This window comes from Schistocerca gregaria, chromosome 5 (genome assembly GCF_023897955.1).
Source record: "Schistocerca gregaria isolate iqSchGreg1 chromosome 5, iqSchGreg1.2, whole genome shotgun sequence".
NCBI classification, from domain to species: Eukaryota; Metazoa; Arthropoda; class Insecta; order Orthoptera; family Acrididae; genus Schistocerca; species Schistocerca gregaria.
In genome coordinates this window covers 386,983,922-387,001,005 of record NC_064924.1, presented here as the reverse complement: position 1 = coordinate 387,001,005, position 17,084 = coordinate 386,983,922, and the positions used below count along the sequence as shown (strand labels likewise).

General features: G+C 44.4%; 1 protein-coding gene across 1 annotated transcript; it reads right to left on the bottom strand.

Annotated features, from left to right (window-relative positions):
* Window positions 1–3,309: 3,309 nt before the first annotated feature.
* On the bottom strand, window positions 3,310–14,027 carry LOC126273355 (atherin-like). The gene is made up of 3 exons (XM_049976904.1): window positions 13,790–14,027; window positions 3,707–4,395; window positions 3,310–3,507 (listed from the first exon to the last, which is right to left on the bottom strand). The coding sequence occupies exons 1-3, from the start codon at window positions 14,025–14,027 to the stop codon at window positions 3,310–3,312; spliced, it is 1,125 nt and encodes a 374-aa protein (XP_049832861.1).
* Window positions 14,028–17,084: the final 3,057 nt, after the last annotated feature.

The window sequence follows — 17,084 nt, the reverse complement described above, 5'->3', positions numbered from 1 at the left end:
CTTCAGCCAGGAAGAGTGTAGAAGCTTTCGAAATGCCCTGCCACAGAAGTGTGTGTTAGTTTTGATCGATAGACCGAATAACTAATGAGCAGGTACTACATCGAATTGTGGAAAAGACAAAATAATGACACGACTTGAGTAAAAGAAGGGATCGTTTGATAGGATACATTTTGAAGCAACAAAGTATAGTTTGATAATTGAAGTAAATGTGTGTGTGTGTGTGTGTGTGTGTTTGTGTGTAGTCGTGGGACAGGAGATAGAGGGGATAAAATTGTAGAGGGAGATCGAGGCAGTAATTTACAGCACTTGTCGGCTGCAGTAGTTATACAGAGGTGAAAAGGCTTGCAAAAATAGACTAGCGTGGAATGGTGCATCAAACTAGTATTTGAGCTGAAGAGACACTTTTTGAGATAACATCTATCTTCAAAACATTAGCAATAGTCAGGAAGTACAGTAGAATCAAAACGTGAGATAAAAACCTGAATCCTACTGTCAACAAAGGTGAAAAATTCTGAAGGGAACCATGGCAAAAAAGTTAAATCACTTGCTTTTACTATCGATGTTAAATGAGATGGAGATTTCGATCTTTATCTCAGAGAAAAGAGCTAGGCAAATGTACATAAGTGAAATCGGTCGCAGACATATAGCAGTTGTAGAGTCCCACATTTAATCGAATACGAGATGGGGAACAACAACAAAATATTTCAGAGACGTCTTCCTGCGGTAAAATATGAATCACATTCAAAACAGAATGTTATAGATGAAAGCATTCTTTATAAATTTAGTAGAAGACTTTTGCCTTCCACACCAAACCAAACTGAGCCGCGCTGCGGCTCGCGTTGGTGCTGTTTGTAGATTTCTGCTCTCTGTTGGAGGCCAGACAGTATCGTTTAGTTGGCATTGTTGCGGTTGTTTGTCTTCTTCTCGTGCTGACTGGCGCCACTCGGTTTCGCAAGCGTTCCCTGTCCGCTAGTGGCAGCAGCGGCAGTTATTGATATGTAGTAACTGTTGCCCTATCTTTGGGGCAACGGCGTTGTTTTTCCGGGTCGTGTGATTGTGGTAGTTCGGTTGGGGACTCAGTGCGAGAACAAGCCGGGACCTTTGGCGGCGCACGTGGACTGCCGTATCGAAGGGCTGTCGTCACGAGGGTGCACGACCTCGTCGTAAACCGGATCCTGCAAGTTTTAAGATGAGTGCATTTCAATTCAAGTAGTGAAACCTCCACCATTGTGATATCTCCAGTGACTTGGGTTCGTGTTTCTGGTCGTAGTGGCCCCGAGACAAAGAGCAGCGAGTGGAGTGCTTTCTGCTCTGCTGGTAGTGGTACCTTTATCGTTCCGGGCGCTCTAAACACAGTATTCTGGGGACGTAGTGCACACCGCCGGTTCTGGCTTTGGCGTATTGTTCCATCGTTGCGTTTGGTTTATCAGACGTCAGGTAGCTTCAGCAAGATATTATGATTAGTCAATCGTTAGACTGCCACTAGTCTGAGTTACCAGCTTGTGAAGTGAACGCAACTCTTGGCTGCCTATCACACCGCTCGCGAAAGTGTTTGTTGCCGGACGTTCTCAGAGGTCGATTCCTGGAGCACCGTCTGGCTGAGTTGCTTGTTTCTTTAATTCACTTTTGCTATTGTATTTGCTGTTTTACGGTGGGTTTTAAAATTTTTTTATATTATTGCCGTTCCTGGCGTGTAAGGCCTTCAGCCGTGATTGTGATCATTTGCCTTAAAATTCTAATTTAGTATTTGTATTTACGCAGTAAGCCCTTAAAACCTTATTTACTGCCATTCCTGGCGTCTGATGCAGTCTGCTGTGTGTGTGGCGACTTGCATTTAATATTTCAGTACCTGTAATTTGTAACTTGCAGCGAGTTTTAAACAATTCTTATTTTATTGCCATTCCTGGCGTGTAAGGCTTTCTGCCCAGATCATAGTGGCTTGCTTTTAAAACATTATCTGTTGTATCTGTATTTAATGGTGATTTGCTAAATTGTAATTATGTGAAAATAGTATTATTTACACAGTTGTTTATTCCTTCATTAATAACATGTGATATTTTATTTATTGTTGAGTCTGAAATTACTGGTTTAAAATAAATTGTGTGAAACTGTAAAAGGCAATTAATAGTAACTAATTACGGCCCCATCCACAATCATAACCGAATTCTGCCTTCCCTTGGCCACCAGGTTTCACAAACTAAGCATAGATACCAGAATGAACGTTCGCTCATAATTAGTGTGTGCACGAATATAATAATTTCTCAGAGGTTAAAACTGTGTGTCGGACCAGGACCAGGACACTGAATCACTGCCTGTCACAGGCAAGTGCTCTATCAACTAAGCAATCCGGAACAGACCCTCGATCCATTCTCGCAACTATTGTTTGGGCTGTACCTCTTCTTCTACCTATCAAACTTTCCAGAAGTGCTCGTGTCCTCCTTGCGAACTAACACTGCTGAAAGAAGGGACCTGCTGAGAAGCTGAATAGCTCAGTCAGTATAGCACTTTCCTGTAGAACGCGAAGGTGCTATTCCGAGTCCGAAACACAGTTTTAATCTGCCAGGAAGTTTCCAAAGACGGAAATTCCGCAACCTGATAATCGGGAGCTTTATTTATTACAAATGTAGAGACCTGTTACTAGATATTTTTTGTCTGCAGTTATTTGCCATAGAATAAATACATTTAAAAAAAAACAGGTATGCAGTACACAGCTGCATCCATTTTCAATAAGCTGCCACTCTTAGCAGTAATCCACGCGCTTTCAAATCGAAACTGAAGAGTTTCCTCACGGGTTACTCCTTGTATTCTGTCGAGGAGTTCAGTAAAAAAATTAAGCTGATTGTTATTGTATCGCTGATTACGTTTAGTTAAACTTATAGACTGACTTTTTTCAGGTTCACGAACATTTATTTTTATCTGATATTACTTCTATGTTGTAATTTCATGCACTGGCACGTTCGGCGACCTTGGAGATTTGCTCCTCAATTTGGGCCTACGGAACATGAGGTGTAAATAAAACAAAAAGTAATAGAGAGGTTGCTGTGGTTAGACATAAAAGTGGAACACGAGTACCTGGTCGGCTGCGAGGGGACTGCACCCTGGATGCCACGGACGCCACAGCGGCCACGGACCCGGCTGCGGCGCCAGCAGCGGCTCGGCCCCTCGGAGACTGGACTCGAGAGGCCACAGACGCTGCCACCGCGAAAGAGCCCACCGCCGTTCCTCCTGCTCCGCCGCCGCCGCCGCCGCCGGCTGGTGCTCTCTGGCCGCGCGGCGACTGCAGGCGGGAAGCGGCCGCCGCCACGCCTCTCAGTGCGCCGGCCCCCGTAGAGCCCCTGGCGGCGTTGGGGGAGCGGGCGCGCCTAGCTGCCGCCGCCACGCCCGCAGCCGCGCGCACCGGTACGCCGCCACCGCCGCCGTCTCCGCCTCCGAGCTCATCGCCGTCTGCGTCGTCCTCACCTGCAGCCGGCGACGCGCCGCGTCTCTTTCCGGAATGGATGCGCGCCGCTAGTGAGAGGGCAGTAGCCACGCCTCCGGTAGCGGCCTTCTGCCCCCGAGCTGCTTCCTCCTGCCTCCGCCCTCTGGTCGCCGCCGAGGGAGACTGGACGCGCGACGCTAGCCTGGCGACGCCAGCCAGACCCGTGCCGCCGCCGCCTCTACGACCTCCGTCGCCGCCGCCGTCCTGCGGTTCCGGGGGAGCGTCGACGCCGTCCTCGCCGCCTCCAGAGTCCTGCTCCTGCGCGCCCCGCCTGCTCCTCGGCGACTGCAGACGCGACGCCAATCTGAGGGCGGTACCGACGCTCGGCCTAGCCCCTCGAGACACCGGCTCCTCGCTAGCCGCGGGCCGGCTCCCCTTCGGCGAGGAGAGCCTGGAGCGCACGGCGGCGGCGTTGGCGGCGTTCTTGAGGCCTCCGCGGCCGCTGCGGCTCCCGTCTTCGGCGGCGGGGGCCGGGGGCGGTGGCTCGCGGCCGGCCTTGGAAGCGGCGACCCGGCCCGCGAGCGCCTTCTTGAGAGCCAGGCCGCCCCGGACGGACAGCCCGTGCTGCGGCCGCTCGCCCACGCCCAGGAGCGCCGGCTCTCCCGCCCCCGCCTCGGCCTCCGCCTCCTGCGACTGCCGGCTGTCCTGCGACGCGCCGTTAGTGACGATGCTGGGCGCCGGAGCGGTCTCGTCCTCGTGCGTGCCCTCAGGGCCGGCGGCGTTGCCCGGGGAGGCGGGCCTGGACGCCCGCGGCGTGCCGTGCTTGCTGGCGGCTGGCCGGTGCGCGGGAGAGCCGGACGTCGACCTGGGGATGCGCGACGGCCGCCGGCGCTTCGCCGACGGCGACGGCGACGCCGCCCGGGAGGACGCGCGCGTCGGGGGCCGGAAACCGCGCCCGCGGAACGGGCTGACGCGACCTGCCGACACAGCTTCAACTTGTAATGCTACTTGAATTACGTAACCATTACGGCAACTCACCTGAACCTCTCGATACCAGCTATATTCTACTGTGTTTCTGTTAACTACTTAACATATTTCTGAAACAACATTCAGATCTGATATCATTAATCTACAGATACTTTGATACATCGATATGTTTATGTTACAATGATATTATTCTTATGTCTATTCTTTCTTTTGTCACTATGATCTTTGACTGACTTGTAACTCTTGATTTTTGGGCGCGTAAGCGATTATTAGTTTTTAGAGAGTCGGACCTTTAGAGAGTCAAGTCTTGGACGTCATGTTGGAAAGACGCATAACATAGTCAGCTTATAAAATGTGAACTTTTAACAGCGAGGAAGATCTTTTCAATTATGTTTTCTATCGTGAAGTGATGTTTCGTGTGTTACGCGATATTGCAACAAAAGCAATAGAAAGGAAGTGTAACTTAAATTCGGAGTGCTGATTACTTTTTACATCACCATTGTGCTAACTTTCTAATGTTTAATATTCAAGAATGGTTTGTGAAACACATCTATAAAACTTTTGAATATAGCAGATAAAACCTAGGCCTCTTTGCATCCGAGCTTGGAATTATCACCACCTAGATTTTCGACGATTCAAATGGCTCTAAGCACTAGCGACTTAATTTCTGAGGTCATGAGTCGCCTAGAATTTACAACTAATTAAACCTAACTAACCTAAGGACATCACACAAATCCATGCCCGAGGCAGGATTCGAACCTGCGACCGTAGCGATCGCGCGGTTCCAGAGTGAAGCGCCTAGAACCGCACGGCCACTCCGGCATGCTTTCGACGATTGAGCCATGATTTTACAACGAGACCAGCGTGGGAAATAAGTCAAGATAAGTTCCTAGTTTATTTATTATTATATGAAATGACTTTATTAACTGTGCTCTAATGACACCTGCCACATAATAACTTTGTTGTTGCCCGAAAATGCATTATTTAGCAACGTGAACAACACCACAAACATTATTAAATTTTGACCTTTGTTGTGGTAGGGTTGTTAGAAACTCGAGCAGGGAAACAAAAAATTCTGCCACGCACATAGTTCCATGTTTCAGTCACTCCTGCACTTGATCCACATAAATAAATTACTCAAGACATTAGTGGCCGCTTCAAAAACTGTGGCGTGTGATGATGACACAGACATCTACGTATATTATAAAAATGGATCTCCTTTAATTTACATATATGTTCCACCTCTGCTCCTAAACCCTGGATTTGTTTACTAAAGACATTTATAGCTTTCAAGATATATTAACATTGCTTCCACTTCAGTAATCCACTGTCCCAAATAAAATTTTGTATAGAGGAATTGATTCTGTACAACCTTCAGCAACCTCAATATTTTTGTATTTTTATTGTGTTGGGGAGAACTTTGGTATAAGTTACGATTAATAGCCTGCAAAAGGTATAATTGTATTGTTATATGTTAATATTCATATTGTTTTGTTATTCATCTGAAATTTGAAACCTTATTTATTATCTCATATAGAAAAGTCTAGTTACGTTCAACCTAAAGGCACATACACATTCTCGACACTCAGGAATTGCATGAGCGAGAATCTGGTTTTAGGAGACACCACACATTTTAAAAATTCACTGTTGACACTAATTTCCTTTTACACTAAGTATAATTATATTCTTTTATTAAATATACTAACTTTGGTAACCACTTGTCTCTAACAATTGATGATATGTAATGTTATCTCATCTGTAAACTTAATTTTTAAATTTTGAATAGAGGAATCTTTTTTTGTTCAACTATAGCTACCTCAATACTTCCTGCATCTAAGATTGCTTATGCAAGAATTTCGGCTTCAGTTTTTTTATTAGTAGAATTGAAATTTCAACTGAAACCTATATCATTATATTTTAATATTCATTATGCTCCTATATTTCATGCGAAATTTTAACATCGTTTATAATCTCATGTAGAGAAATCTAGTTCAGTTCAATTTTGGGGCACATGTACAGTCTTGCACTGTGGAATTGCATCAGTGAAAACTTGGTTCTTGGTTGACATCGTACAGTTTAGAATTCTTTTTCTTTGTTTGTGTATTTTTTATTTCTGTTTTTTTCTACTTTATACTTACATATTTATATTTGTTTTATTAACTATTTTGCATTGAAACATCACTTACTGAATTATATAGTGTACCAACACACAGAGCAACAGCCATGGCAGAAATATTAGAAAAAGGTCCGCCTCCCCTTGCGAGGAGCCATTACGGCTAAGAGACCTACACGCTCCCTGGCTTGTTACTTGTCTTACGTAGCACACGGCCCACCTTAGTAACCCAGGTGGTGGGCTACTCTGTTGTGTTTAATGAAAAAGAAGCCCTGGACCACTTGCAACGAAACTTGGTACACCTATCGCTTACCGTCGGGAAAGAGTTTTTGTGGGGTAAGAACCACCTACCTAACAACAGGATGGAGTCTGGGGCGAATTCCCACACTTTAATCATCCAGTATTTGAGAATGAGAGCACTTAGTAACCTGTGTGAAACTTCTTCTCGCTGACAGTCCCAACAAAATTACGAAAAGCCAAAAGTTATCGCATACTACATTTTCGCTGTTTGTACAGTAACACTACCACGAGAAGCATAACCCTTTAATTCATTACTTCTTTAGCAAAGAAATATTGAATTTAATTGATGAAAGGAGAAAATATAAAAACGCAGTAAATGAAGCAAGCAAAAGGGAACACAAACGTCTCAAAAATGAGATTGTCAGGAAGTGCAAAATGGCTAAGCAGGGATGGCTAGAGGACAAATGTAAGGATGTAGAGGCTTATCTCAGTAGGGGTAAGATAGATACTGCCTACAGGAAAATAAAAAGAGACCTTTGGAGAAAAGAGAGCCACTTGTATGAATATCGAGATCTCAGATGGAAACTCAGATGGAAACCCAGTTCTAAGCAAAGAAGGGAAAGAAGAAAGGTGGAAGGAGTATATAGAGGGTCTATACAAGGGCGATGTACTGGAGGACAATATTATGTAAATGGAAGAGGATGTAGATGAAGATGAAATGGGAAATATGATACTGCGTGAAGAGTTTGAGAGGGCACTGAAAGCCCTGAGTCGAAACACGGCTCCGGGAGTAGACAACATTAGAACCTTGGGTAAGCCAGTCCTGATAAAACTCTACCATCTGGTGAGCAAGATGTATGAGACAGGCGAAATACCCTAAGACTTCAAGGAGAATATAATAATTCCAATCCCAAAGAAAACAGGTGTTGACAGATGTGAAAATTACCGAACTATCAGTTTAATAAGTCACAGCTCCAAAATACTAACGCGAATTCTTTACAGACGAATGGAAAAACTGGTAGAAGCCAACCTCGGCGAAGATCGATTTGGATTTCGCAGAAATGTTGGAACACGTGAGGCAATGCTGACCCTACGACTTATCTTAGAAGAAAGATTAAGGAAAGGCAAACCTACACTTCTAGCATTTGTAGACTCAGAGAAAGCTTTTGACAGTGTTGATTGGAATACTCTTTTTCAAATTATGAAGATGGCAGGGGTAATATATAGGGAGAGAAAGGCTATTTACAATTTGTACAGAACCAGATGACAGTTATAAGAGTCGAGGGACATAAAAGGGAAGCAACGGTTGGGAAGGGAGTGAGACAGGGTTTTAGTCTCTCCACGATGTTATTCAATCTGTATATTGAGCAAGTAGTAAAGGAAACAAAAGAAAAATTTTGAGTAGGTATTAAACTCCATGGAGAATAAATAGAAACGTTGAGGTTCGCCGATGACATTGTAATTCTGTCAGAGACAGCAAAGGACTTGGAAGAGCAGTTGAACGGAATGGACAGTGTCTTGAAAGGAGAACATAAGATGAACATCAACAAAAGCAAAACGAGGATAATGGAATGTAGTCGAAAGTCGGGTGATGCTGAGGGAATTAGATTAGGAAATGAGACACTTAAGGTAGTAAAGGAGTTTTGCTATTTGGGGAGCAAAATAACTGATGATGGTCGAAGTAGAGAGGATATAAAATGTAGACTGGCAATGGCAAGGAAAGCGTTTCTGAAGAAGAGAAATTTGTTAACATCGAGTATTGATTTAAGTGTCAGGAAGTCGTTTCTCAAAGTATTTGTATGGAGGGTAGCCATGTATGGAAGTGAAACATGGACAATAAATAGTTTGGACAAGAAGAGAATAGAAAGTTTCGAAATGTGGTGCTGCAGAAGAGTGCTGAAGATTAGATGGGTAGATCACATAACTAATGAGGAGGTATTAAATAGAATTGGGGAGAAGAGGAGCTTGTGGCACAACTTGACAAGAAGAAGGGACCGGTTGGTAGGACATCTGAGGCATCAAGGGATCACAAATTTAGCATTGGAGGGCAGCGTGGAGGGTAAAAACAGTAGAGGGAGACCACGAGATAAACACACTAGGCAGATACAGAAGTATGTAGGTTGCAGTAAGTACTGGGAGATCAAGAAGCTTGCACGGGATAGAGTAGCATGGAGAGCTGCATTAAAAAAGTCTCAGGACTGAAGACAACAACAACAACAACAACTTCTTTAGTACTAACTGTATTTAGAACTAATTTCACATACAGGAACTGCATTTAGCACTTGACGTACCCTCAAAATTGTATCATTGTACAGCACATAGTTCAGGAGATACGACGTCATAAACATTGAGCTGCGTGAAAATGGAGTTACAGGGCGACATTCATTTGAGATACCAGCGAAAAATATGTGTAAATAAGTGTAAAATGCGTTAAATATATGTGACATAAATGTGACGTGTGCCCACGCTGGCGAAACCACGGGTAAAAAGCTCATCCTAAACCTCTGGAATTATTTCAGACAAATTTGGTACAAACGTTAGTTACGATCCCAAAAGAAGTACTGTAGGGGTAACAAGCACCATCCTCCTGTTGGGGCGAGCACCATCAGGAAGAGAGAGATGAGGGAATGGGTAAATGTACAGACAGCAAGGGGGAAGGAGGAGATAGACATAGGTAGGAGGAGGAGGAGGTGAACAGAGAAAAGGGATGGGGACATGGTGAGAGAGAGGGGAGAGTAGAATGAAAGGAAAGAGGAGAAGATGGACAGAGACAGGGAGGAAAAGATAGGCAGAGAGAGGGGAGAGGAGGAGACGAACAGAGAGAGGCTGATGAGGAAATGGAGAGGGAAAGGGGAGGAGATGGACAGGGAGAAGGGAGAGGAAGGGATGGACAGAGAAAGGAAAGAGGAGATGAAGAGAGAAAGGAAAGAGACGAAGATGGAAAGAGTGGGGGGAGGACACAGAAAGAAGGGAAGACGAGGCTGAATTAGAGCGGGGGGGGGGGGGGAGAGAGGGGGCGGAGGTGATGGAATTAGAAGATAGAAGAGCGGGAGGAGATGGTGTGAGAGTGGGGGTTGGACGAGAACGACAGTGGGTAGGGGTGGAGGAGATAGACAGAGAGGGAGTCAATTAGGAGGTGGACAGAGAGAGGGGAAAGAAGGAAATGGACTAACAGAAGACTGGAATAAATACATACCCGGGCACTGCCGAGTAATCACCTAGTATTCATATACATTTATAAAAACCATTGTAGTTATATACAGGGGTTGGACCAAAAAATCGGAACACTGGAGAAATACATGGTTGAAAATAGGGTAGCGAAAGGGTCTGCTGTTTCAAGACGCATCGTATCGAAGATTTATGCAAAGGAAGTGGAAATACATTATCTACTAGGTAACAACGAGGATGACAGTGTGTATTGAGTTATCGTGACAGACGATCAGTGGAGAGGATGGTGACGAAAAATAAGTTGATGACAGCTGCGCAAATCAATGCAGAACTGAATATCGTACTGTCGAACGCAGTCAGCTCCAAAGCCCTACGAAGGGAGCCCAATAAATTGGGAACTGGAGAGCGAGCTGTAATTCCAAAACCGCTCATCCTTGATGTAAATGACTAGGCCCCAGTTGAAACAACTCGCGTCGTCCAGGGCCTGTTTTGTGAGCACGAGAACAAATTGTTGCGTTTTCCCGTTCACCAAAGCCACAATATCTCAATATTAATAAACTTGTGGTCTACTTTGGAGAGAGGGGAGTATGATCGCTATCCACCTCCATCATCGTTACCTGCAACTATTTTGCAAGAAGAAAGATATACAATACCTTGAAAATTATACAAGACCCGTATTTATCCGTTCCAAGATGACTGGAAGCATTGTGAATGCCAAGGGTTTTCCTACACAATATTAGGCTGGATAATGCGTTATGTTTTTGGTGTTTTCATATTCTTGTCTACCTCCCCCCCCCCTCCCTAAATGTACGACTATATCATATTTTCGGTTTTACAATTTAAACACCTTTCTCTTGTTGCAATCTATAATTATACCTGTTTTACACTCGTTTCATCTTTAACGTTAATTGATCTTTACTGGCCGGCCGGAGTGACCGAGCGGTTCTAGGCGCTACACTCTGGAACCGCGTGACCGCTACGGTCGCAGGTTCGAATCCTGCCTCGGGCATGGATGTGTGTGATGTCCTTAGATTAGTTAGGTTTAAGTAGTTCTAAGTTCTAGGGGACTGATGACCTCAGCAGTTGAGTCCCATAGTGCTCAGAGCCATTCGAACCATTTGATCTTTAGCGGATTTAATCTGCAATAATACAAATTTGTTTTTGTATGTTATATTTACACATCAGAAAATAGTTGACGCTATATTAGTTTGTCTGGTCGAAATTAAAGAGAAGACACAAGATGGCTCACAATGAGACACAAAAAAAACTCTTTCATAAAATCTACATCATTTAGAAAATAGAGAAGATACACGCAGCGTACAAAACAGACAGTTCCATCCAAAGATAACATTCCGAAATTAATAACAAATATCTACATCGTTCGTGAAAATGTGTCGATGTTTTATACGTAAAGTGACACTCCGTCGTCTGCACTATGAGCAGTGAGAGGAAACGCAGATTTAATTGGGACGAACGAATAACTGTAAGTAATAATTTATTAAAGTAAAAGTGCGAATGGATAAGGGACAGAATACCTGAAGGGATAAAAAGTTGGTCAGGCAGATTTAGAAATACGATGCTGTTTGTCGACGACCAGGTTATCATACAGGATTGTGAAGACAAAACTACGAATTGCGGTACATAGATTAAAAAAATAAGGCTAAATTATAATTTAAAGATATAAACAACGAATACAAAATGAATCGCTTTTTTTATGAAAATACACCTTGAAGACTAAGATAATTAAAAACAGAATAAGTGTTCCATTTCTAGTATCTAAGATGTAATATAGCTTCTGAATTTGAGAAAGAGAGAGAGAGAGAGAAAGATAAAAAATGAAATTGACGGCTGTCAACATATACACTGAAGCGCCAAATAAATCGGTATAGGCATGCGTATAAAAATACTGAGATATGTAAACAGGCAGAATATGGCGCTGCGTTCGGCAACGCCTATATAAGACAAGTGCCTGGCGCAGTTGCTAGGTCGGTTATTGCTGCTACAGTGGCAGGTTGTCAGGATTTTGGTGAGTTCGAACATGGGTTGTAGTCGGCGCACGAGCGCAGCTTCTCCGAGGTAGTGATGAAGTGGGGACCTTCCCGTACGACCATTTCACGAGTGTACCGTGAATATTAGGAATCCAGTAAAAGAACAAATTTCTGACACCACTGCGGCCGGAAAGAGATTCTGCAAGAATGGGACCAACGACGACTGAAGAAAATCGTTCAACTTGACGGAATTGTAACCCTTCCGCAAACTGCTCCGGATTTCAGTGCTGAATCACCAACAAGTGTCAGTGTGATAACCATTCAACGAAACATCATCGATATGGGCTTTCGGAGCCGAAGGCCCACTCGTCTACCCTTGACGACTGCACGACACAAAGCTTTACGCCTCGCCTGGGCCCGTCAACACCGAGACTGGGCTGTTGATGACTGGAAACATGTTGCCTGGTCGGACTAGTCTCGTTTCAAATTGTATCGACCGGGTGGACCGGTAGGGGTCTGTAGGCAACCTCATGAATCAATGGACCCAGCATGTCAGCAAGACTGTTCAGGCTGGTGGATGCTCTGTAATGGTGTGGAGTGTGTGCAGTTGGAGTGATATGGGACCCCTGATACGTCTGGATACTACACAAACGTAAGCATCCTCTCTAATCACCTGCATCCATCCATGTCCAGTGTACATTCCGACGGACTTGGGCAATTCCAGCAGGACAATGCGATACTCCACTCGTCCAGAGTTGCTACATAGTGGCTCCAGGAACACTCTTCTGAGTATAAACACTTCCGCTGGCCACCAGACTCCCCACACATGAACATTACTGAGCATATCTGGGATGCCTTGCAAAATGTTGTTTAGAAGAGATCTCCACCCCCTCGTAGTTATAGGCAGCCCCGCAGGATTCATGGTGTCTGTTCCCTACAGCACTACTTCAGACATTAGTCGAGTCTATGCCACGTCGTGTTGCGGAACTGCCAGCCGGGGTGGCCAAGCGGTTCTAGGCGCTACAGTCTGGAACCGCGCTACCGCTACGGTCGCAGGTTCGAATCCTGCCTCGGGCATGGATGTGTGTGATGTCCTTAGGTTAGTTAGCTTTACGTATTTCTAAGTTCTAGGGGACTGGTGACCTCAGAAGTTAAGTCCCATAGTGCTCAGAGCCATTTGAACCATTTTGTTGCGGAACTGGCGCGTGCTCGCGGGGGCCCTACACGGTATTAGACAAGTTACCAGTTTCTTTGGCTCTTCAGTGTATATGCCACGACAAGAAGAACAAAAATGGCTGAAATGGCTTTAAGCACTGTGAGACTTAACATCTTATGTCATCTGTGCCCTATACTTAGAACTACTGAAACCTAAGGACATCACACACATCCATGCCCGAGGCAGGATTCGAACCTGCGACCGTAGCGGTCACGTGGTTCCAGACTGAAGCGCCTAGAACCGCACGGCCACACTGGCCGGTTCTTAGCTGTGGCCCGTATGGGGTTTCACCCTAGGATGGCGAACCGGTCCACCTACCAGCAAAGGAACAATATGAACGGCCTAAGTTAGTAGGCATGAACGGCCACATCATGTACTAGGTCGCGTCATTATAAAATACTACAGGGACTAAACTAGGGACGTTTCGACCGACTTTACAGGAAGAGGGCGGTTAAGTACATTGCCGACGTTTCGACCTACTTTGCAGCTGTCCTCTTCAGGCCGTTAGCTGTCCTGTGGAGGACCTCTACAAAGTTGGTCAAAACATCGGAAATTCAATTGCTTTAGTGTTCTATAAAGACGCAGTCTAATAGACAAAATTATTTTACTTAAAATGTGAAAGGTCTTTACAGTGGCACACCTCTGTCTTGCAGGCATACCTTCTGGAGGTGGAGGTGTCTTGGGCGGCGTGATCTCTGCGACGACGGCGAAGGCGGCCTGCTTGCCGCGGCCAGGCACGGCCGGCGCGAGGCGGTAGGCGTACGAGGTGGGCGGCGGGGGCGGCGCGGGCGGCAGCGGCGGCAGCACAGTGAAGGCGTCGCGCTCCACGTGGGGGCGGCGCGGCAGCTGCGCCGGCACGCCCACGGGCACCGACGGCAGCCGCGGGTCGGCGGGCATCGCAGCTGCGGGCGCGGGCGGCTCCTAACAGGCGCGAGGCCTGCGCGCACACACACACACGTCTGCTGGCAACCTACGGCTCCTTCTAGTCACGCACAACTTTTCACTGCCATCCGCCTTGCTTTCGCAGGGACCTATCTTCCCCCTAAGAGACAGACTATACACTGAGGTGATACTGTTGTTAATCAGTCTCATGACCACTGATAGCAATTTAAATGTGGACATGTTTAAAGAGATCCAATATATTTCTAACATAACTTGCCTTCGAACTATCTACTATATGTAGTTTTCAGAGAAGGCTTTTAGCTATGTTTCTCAGGATGTCTTCACACGTCCAACACTTACAAAACTGTAAGTATCCCAAGGAGGATGAAGGAGATCTGTTTGGTTATTGAAAATGTCAACAATCTTGTTAGCAATAAAAATAAAATTATAATTTATTCATTTCCGGTTTTTACTGATTAATAACTATCCTTAAATCAATCTTACACCTAAAGAAACAGTACCTAAGTACACTGTCGGCTATAATACCATCGTCAATAAGTGTAACTCAGATTATGCTTACTAAGGAATCTGTACATAATTACAATAAAGAGCACATCATCGTTACTCAGTTTAACATATTGAAAATTGCCTGTCCACTCAGAAGTTTCATTTTTTCTCATTATATTTTGCTTTTAGTAAATCATAATATTTATCTCTGCAATACTTTATGCGAATCTCCTATAGCTAGTTTCGATTAATCGATATCAGGAGTGCAGTAATCTCCTTACATAGACAAAAAAAACAATTTTACATCTTTGGGGAGTCAGTTTCATTTCGATCAATGACAGTCGTTGGCCGATTGCAGACCATGAGGTGCTTCTTGTTTGACAAAGTATTCGCCATTCCAGTCCACGTTCTGTTCTGGGTTCTGTTGGAGCTATAATTGAAGAGAAGTCAGTATTTGTCTGGTGGAGATCCATGCTGTTATGGAGATTCTACAACAAATAAAGAATGAGATGAGGCCGTTTCAGTTTACTTGCTGCGGTGAAGCTTAGTTAAAGAGATGAGGTTATACTGGCATCGCTTGCTCGGATTACTCCGTGAGCAGGAATAGCGCCGTGTGCTTGCGGGTAGTACAATGGAAACTCGTAGGTTGCATATGCTTAGTTGAAAACCAATTATGGCGTCACATGTTATCTTCTCATTTCGTCGTGCTGTAAGTTCAAAGTTGTAGACTCTCCTGAAGCAAAAAATTTTTCTGTTTCGTTCAAAACCATGAGATGAGACATGATATTCCGATTGCTTGTAGTGAAGCTGAATCTTGTGGTTCTGTCCAGATTTTGTTCCATGCGACGGACAGATCTCTATGTGTGATTTAAGCTGAAGATGCGATACATTATCGAAAAACCGGTTATACCTTTATCCCTCAGTAAACGAGGATTAGCAGCTACAAGCGGAATCTGCAATATTTTTTGGTCTGAATTATGAAATGACGTATGTGTGTGTGACTATTTCTGTCAATTTTTACGGGTCAGATAGCATTTCCATTACTTTTTATGGGGCTTGATATTTATACATCAAAGAATCAATTTTTTCTTGTCACTGCTTATTGGGAGTAGCCTTTGCTTTTTATCGAAACCTACGTTTTTAAACGTCAATAGTAAGAAGTTGGTCAAAGTATGGCTGTAACCTTTTAAAACCATCTGAAGACTAACCTACTGACTGTTCTATGATTAAAGCTTGCTCCAGGATGACGTTATGGATGGGAAACTTTGGTACTAGAAAACTGAGGTTTTTATCTTACGTTTTCGGTTCCATCTGAGGACGAGTCTGGTGGTCGACAAAAACATACACTTTTAATGTAGGAAACAGCCAAAGTGTAAGATTCAGTTTTTTTATTTAATTGATGACTAGTTTTGAGTTACCTGAACCCATTTTCAAATCATTCAGACAAGACAAAATGGTGTATTCCGTGATAGTATGCAAACCATGTTAATTCAATAAAAATTTTCTGGGTTTTTGAGTGCATTGTCAATACATATAAAGCTACTGATGTTTCGGTACCTGTTGCAAGCGACATTCACCTGGGTATTTTTGTTTCCTGCTGAATGAATTTTTTTTATTGGATTTCGAATCCCCACCAGAGGATGGAGGAGGGGAGGGGGGAGGCTGGCAGTCTACAGAAGAGTTTAAAACATAATGAGTAGAGAATAAACAATAAAAGCAGGTGATAAAACGCTGCTAGTTAAATCTGTAACAGAGCGAAAAGTTGCGGAAGTTCAAATATAAAAAAAAAACAAAGGTTCGGTGATGCTGACTAAAACACACAGTAGTTAGACAGCACAATTAAAAAACCATGGTGACAGTCTGGTATCTGTTCGGAAAAGAATTAAAAAAAACCTAGTGACAGGATGGTGTCTGTTCACAATACTGGCACATCACTTAAACACTGCACTATAAAGTAGACACGAAGGCAGGTGGGAAGAGAGGGGGGCTGAATGAGAAAACCTTGTTTCTTATATACTTGCAGACATGGCTGTTATCTAATATTGATGGGCTGTTTAGGATGAAGGAGAGGGATGTTAGTCTTTATTGATGTTTTTATTATTTCTTTTCTTTGGTGGAGACCCGACGTTTTGATTGGCGTTTGCATTACTGCTTGTGATTGGTGGAAATCGGACAATGGAAAACCAGCTGTGAGGTGGTGTTGTTTTCCTGCTTTCTAGCACCGGCCAAGGCACGCCAGTGCTCTTTGTATCTGCGGCCACTACGGTCTCCCTCTAGCCTGTGTGTGGTTTCTCACATGAGCTATCGTCCCGCAGAGCTGTTACTGCTGGCTATTAACACAAAAGCAAGTTAAAATTTTACGTGAAGTTTTAGTCCCTAGGTTTCCGTAGCGAATTAACCCGACACACGTGTTTTTACTTGGACATAAAAATAATAACGGAATCGGCTTCTCTATATAAATTCAAAGTTCCCAGAATAAAATCGGTCTGAAAAATATTTACAATAAGATGGACGCGGGATTGGCCCATGTTAATGCACATCACAGAGGAGGCTGGAAATATCCGC

Bases quoted from the DNA above. Each gene is read 5' to 3' on its own strand.
- LOC126273355 (XM_049976904.1), bottom strand. From the start codon at position 14,027: ATGCCCGCCGACCCGCGGCTGCCGTCGGTGCCCGTGGGCGTGCCGGCG. The intron at 4,396-13,789 runs GTATGCCTGCAA...CTGTGTCGGCAG, and splicing joins GACACCTCCACCTCCAGAAG to GTCGCGTCAGCCCGTTCCGC. The intron at 3,508-3,706 runs GTCGACGCTCCC...CCCTCTCACTAG, and splicing joins CTGGAGGCGGCGAGGACGGC to CGGCGCGCATCCATTCCGGA.